The sequence below is a fragment of the Priapulus caudatus genome, unplaced genomic scaffold (genome assembly GCF_000485595.1).
Source record: "Priapulus caudatus unplaced genomic scaffold, Priapulus_caudatus-5.0.1 Scaffold630, whole genome shotgun sequence".
NCBI classification, from domain to species: domain Eukaryota; kingdom Metazoa; phylum Priapulida; class Priapulimorpha; order Priapulimorphida; family Priapulidae; genus Priapulus; species Priapulus caudatus.
In genome coordinates, this window is record NW_014577691.1 from 248,134 (window position 1) to 253,668 (window position 5,535).

General features: G+C 47.1%; 1 protein-coding gene across 4 annotated transcripts in view; it reads right to left on the reverse strand.

Moving 5' to 3' along the window:
* Nucleotides 1–5,535, reverse strand: part of LOC106812288 (glucose dehydrogenase [FAD, quinone]-like) — a 64,314-nt gene that overhangs the window by 54,078 nt on the left and 4,701 nt on the right. For 2 of the 4 annotated variants that reach the window (XM_014816125.1, XM_014816124.1), the window contains exon 2: nucleotides 1,757–1,965. The exons of the other annotated variants lie outside the window; for them this stretch is intronic. In XM_014816125.1, the coding sequence (XP_014671611.1) occupies nucleotides 1,757–1,965 (209 nt within the window). The remainder of the gene's footprint in view (nucleotides 1–1,756; nucleotides 1,966–5,535) is intronic. 4 annotated transcript variants of the gene reach the window in all.

The window sequence follows — 5,535 nt, forward strand, 5'->3', positions numbered from 1 at the left end:
TTCCCATCTACTCCGTACAACTTGCCGGTGCACCTCGGATGTATACCGATGGTCGTTAAACCAACTGCCTGCCACCGAGTACTTTTCCTCTTCGCCACATGATTTGCTATACAATTTAAATACACTCGCAAATGGCCGCCTCCGGCGGCCATATTCGTCGGTTACGCTGATGAGACTACGATGATTTCTCAAATCCTGGCCCGATTCATAGTAATCTTTTAGTAAAATATTTGAATTAAGACAATAATTACAAGAATCCTGTTTACTAACATGACATTTTTCTGTCCCGGTATATTCATTGTCTATATAAAACACTTTGTACACACCTTCTAATCCATTGTTTTTCTTTTCAAATTAAAGCCTAATAATACATATATCGGAACCCGCTTAATACGATTATTTTTTCTTTGGCCCAGTCAGTTTCGTACTAATGGGGTGCGACTGTAGTAATGAATTGTAATAATTGAATGAGGAGTTTAGGCTTTGCAGTAATTGTATCTATTTGTGAACAATTTACGGCCTACTAAAGTTCTTAATTATCGCCATATAAACCTATATAAAATATCTTGTACGCACCTTGTTTGTTAATTCGCGGGTTAATATATGTGAAGTGATGTTAATACGAAACCAGCTTAATACAATTATTTGTCTTTTGCCGTCAGTTTTCTAACTAACGGGTTTGATTCTTGAAAAATGTAGGCAAACGCTTCGCAGTAATTTAGTAGTTTATATCCTCCTGACGTTAGTGTAGCGGAACGTATTGGTTTCGCGCCGTTTGTGTGCGTGCGTGTGCGTGTGTGGTGTGTGTGCTGTGTGTGGTGTGGTGTGCGTGTGCGTGTGCGTGTGCGTGTGCGTTGTGCGTGTGCGTGCGCGTGCGCGTGCGCGTGCGTGTGTGTCTGTCTGTCTGCTCGATATTTTGCAACCGTTAGAAGTAGAACTTCAAAGCTTGGTGAATAACTTAGGTGGAACCTATTGATTTTGAGTGCCTTTCACCCAAGGTCAAGGGTCACAGGTTCACATTTTGATGAATGGATAGATAGATAGATAGATAAATAGTAGATAGATAGATATATAAGATAGAGATAGATAGAATAGATAGTAAAATAGATAGATTGATAGATAGATATGCGCTGCATGCGACAGTGCGAGCGTTGCAGGTGCGGAGAGAACTTGATTCCACAGCCAGCGGCGTCGTGTGCCCTGGCGAATCCACCGCAAGGTTTACGCGACAGACTACTGTATCCTTAGCCTGCGGTTGCGTGTTTGTAAGTCTACAGCCAGCGCACACCTAGCGGAAGTGAATCTGAATCGCGCTGCATGTTTTCCCAGGGAGATTTTCCATTATATTTTCTAATATGTTTTTTTTTAAACATATAACCCAATTAAAATGAACAAAAAGCAAAGTGTTAGAATCGAACCTGATGCGTAGGAATGAAGCACGAAAATTTTGAACCGGATTCGTGCACGCGCCTAGAAGATATGCAGGAACAAACAGAACGACACTACTCAAATTATTATATAGATTACACTCGAACACAATTCATATCAAATGACTGCAGTCATCGAATCAAAATCATCGCGACAACAACTTCGGATAGCAAAGCAGTTCAGTGTGTAAGATTCATGGATTTTCATTTATGCCGGATTCATGTCACATTATATGTCGTGGATATCTATATATAGGCCTACTATAGTGCAATTTCAATGAGAATATAAGCAATCTAGGCTAATATGGGCGAACACACGCCGAAGCTACCTTGTTCTCGCAGGCCTGGCAGGAGAATTTCTGCGGCACTGTCATATAGCTCCAGTCAATCTTCGTGTTTCTCAGAAAACCAAACGCAGCTGGTATATCTATGTCCTTGGTACGCTCTGGTTCTCCTCCTGCCTCCACCAACAGTACCTTCACATCAGGATCCTCAGACAGACGGCTAGCGAGCACACATCCTGCCGTCCCTCCACCTCCTATAGAGATACAGCACGTGAAACATTTCCCATAACTGTGATCATAATTATTATCAGCACGCGTGTTCATTCCTACTGCCCGGTCCGTACTATTGTTACCTGTCACACTAATATTTATTATTAAATCTTCTATATATCCTTCTGTTAACGTTATAGGTATACTTTCAATATCTGAACGACCACCAGCTTCCCTATTATCAGGACATAATAGTGACAATCAAGGTGCTTATAACAACAAAAACAAACAATAAAGACATGTACAATAACATAAGCAAAGTAATGGACCAGTCACACATACGCGACGCACGGCCCACGCATTGAAAATTAATCAAAAAATGGAAAATAAGATCAGTGCGTCGTTGTGCGCCCAACTTTTGTCAGGATTTTGGAGAAGGTAGCGAGTTGACAACGAATGCACAGCGTGTTGCTAGCGCGCTGCGCGTATACAGGACGCATACAGCGTATAAAAATCCAAAAATTCCATGTTAAAAAATCCAACGAATGCACAGCGTGTTGCTAGCGCACGGAACGAATGGTCCGCGCATGCACCGCGCATTCAACGCACAGCCAGCGAACGGTCAGGTCAGCGAACGAACAGGTCAAGGATATGGTGTTGTGAGGCACCCTCCACCCATAGGACATTGAGTGATAATTGGTCACAGAGTCAAGATGCCGCAGAGTGAGGGCAAGCTTCTGGCCAGGGCCGATGGCCTCTCTGTAGGTTATATTCTGCTTGGTGATCCTCGGACCCATTCTGGTTAGCAGCTGGTCGAACATTTCGGGGGGCATTCGCATGAAGTTCTTGAAGGCTGCCTGGTTTTCGTTCCGGAGTTCAACAAGAAGCTGGTCATACAGGCCAAACTGTCGTCGCCTACCGATCCACGGTCGGACCCAGAACCTCCGTTGACCTCTTCTCTTTCTCGCATTCTCCTGGAATACATAGGACTTGGTTGAAGTGCCAATTCATCCATGAGGTAGTCTGCTGATGTTGGAGAACCGGCGAATTTCATATTGTAGTCGCAGCATGTCGGGATGCCTCGCATCTTCTGAGCGTGTTGCTTCTAAGACACGATCAGCAGGAACCTCTGTCATCACCTCAGCTTGAGAGTCGGGCTGGACGAAGTGAATGATGAGGAGGGTGGGGAGCGGGACCGCGTTTATAATCCCATGGCTACATGCTGCGTACACGCTAGCAACACGACTAGAAGAACGCTGGGCGCGCTACCAGACTCGGTTTAGCACTCGATTTAGCACGCCTCATATCTCGCTGCATGTTCGCTGGTATATATGCGTCAGAAAGCACGCTAAGGTGTGCGCCTAGGTGTGCGCTAGCATGTTCGCTACACCTCAGCCGACGAACATACAACGAATACGCCAGCGTTGCTCCGCGTGGTGTCTGGGCGCTTCGGTCCAGCGCGCTTCCTCTCGTTGCGTGGCATGGCGTCCTTCTGGCGGTGTTCATTCATGCGTCGAGCTCCGCGTACATTTTTGTGCATGCACAAAAATCTCGACTGCACACAAGCGAATGACAACGAATGCATAGCGTTGGTCCAGTGCGCTCGACGAACGAGATATGCTCGGAGAACGAATGCTGAACGCCCACCAGCGAAAGACAAACGCAGTATTAGTCCAGTCATAAAGTCGGCAAAAAAGGCCTCTACCGCGGAAATCCGAGTGAAACAACGCTGGATTCTTCACTATATGTGTTTGTTTATTCGGTGCCAAATAAAACCTAAAAAAAAAAGTTAACAAATTTTTTGTTGGTCTGGAAACTTTTTTTAACGCGGCACGTCCCTATTTGCCGATTTTCCGCGAATTATCCGGGAAAATTGTGTAATCTTAACCCTGAACACTTTAATAGTCATGTTATCACATAGTTTACTAGGGGTATTTATGGGGCGCGGGAGTCGATTTCCAACAGTCAGTTTATTTATAAATTTAAATGGTTAATGCGTTTAATTGACGCACATTAAGCTCAATTAAGCTCAGTGCTGCGTACCAAATTTGCGGATGTTTATGACATATGCATGTTAGGTATGGCTCTTTCTGGGTTATTTTTGGATGCCCGATCGAATATCTGCGTGTTTATTTAAACACTCAGAAGTTATGATTCATGCATAAAAAGTTTATAGGAGTGTTTCACGTGACGTCATTAGATCAGGTCACGTGGTATTTGTTATGTGTCATGGTTGGCAGAAGCGACAGCGTGCTGCTTGACATACAGCGATGAATGACGCACATGTTCTGATAGAAAGCCCGCTGTTATGTAGTGCACCGTCACGTGCGTGCTCGCAGTGCATGCGTGTGCACGTACACGTGCGTGCGTGCCGTGCGTGTGCGTGCGTCGCGTGCGTGCGTGTCGCACGTCACGTTGTGCAGCGTTCGTGTCACGTACACGTGCGTGCGCTGCGTCGTGCACGTACACTGCTTCGTGGCGTTTCGGATGTGCACGTACACGTGCGTGCGTAGCGTTGTGCACGTCACACGTGCGTGCGTATGTGCGTGCGCGTGCACGTACACGTGCGTGCATGCGTGTGTGTGTACGTGCGTGCGTGTGTGCAGGTCACGTGTGTGCATGAGTTGCGTCTTTCCGTGCGACGTGGACCGTGTGTGTACAGGATACACGCTGCTGTGCGCTGCATGCATGCATTGTGCACGTAGACGTCGCGTGCGTGCGTAGTGCACGTACACCTGTGGTGCATGCATGCGTGCCGTGCGTAGTGTACGTAAACGTGCGTGCATGCGTCTCGTTGGTGCCGTGTGCAACGTATACGTGCGTGCGTTGCGTACACACTGCGTTGCATGTGTGCGTGTGCACCCAGTGCGCGCGTCGGTGCGTGGCGTGTGTAGTCACAACGTGCGAGTGCTGAGTGTCCTGATGAGGGGCTGCGTGCGTGCGTGTGCACTTGACAGCGCGCTAGATCACGGTCAGCCAGTAGACGAGTGCTTTGTGGCAGGTATACAGCGTGTGTGCCATGCCCAGCGTGCCGTGCGTGCGTCGCGTTTGGATGTACACGTGCCGACGCGTGCGTACCTGCATATGCACGTACACATGGTGATTCTGCCGTGCGTGCGTGCGTGTTGCACGTACCGTGCTGTGCATCGCGTGCGTGCCGTCGCTGCACGCAACTATGTCCCGTGCAGACTCTGCGTGCGTGCGTGCGTGCCATGCGTGCTGTGCGTGACGTGTGCACGTACACGTGCGTGCATGGTGTGCGCTGTGCGCTGCCGTGCGTTCGCGTGCGTGTGTAACGTACACGTCTGCGTGCGTATGTTGTACGAACAATAATCCCACTGGCTGCTTGCTGCCGAACCATTAAACTGCGCATGTGCGCATATGACGTCCAATGTGTTTATCAAACATGAAACACTCCTAATAGCATCGATCAATTAAATAAGCGCATACGCGTTAACTGTTTAAATTTAAACAAGTTATTGATTATGAAGGCTTTACGAAACTCGACATACACGAAGAACTCGATAAAGAATACTACACATTAGGATTTTGATTGAATACAAACAATAGAATATAATGTTGCTCCGTTAAACAGATACTATTGTATATCTCTT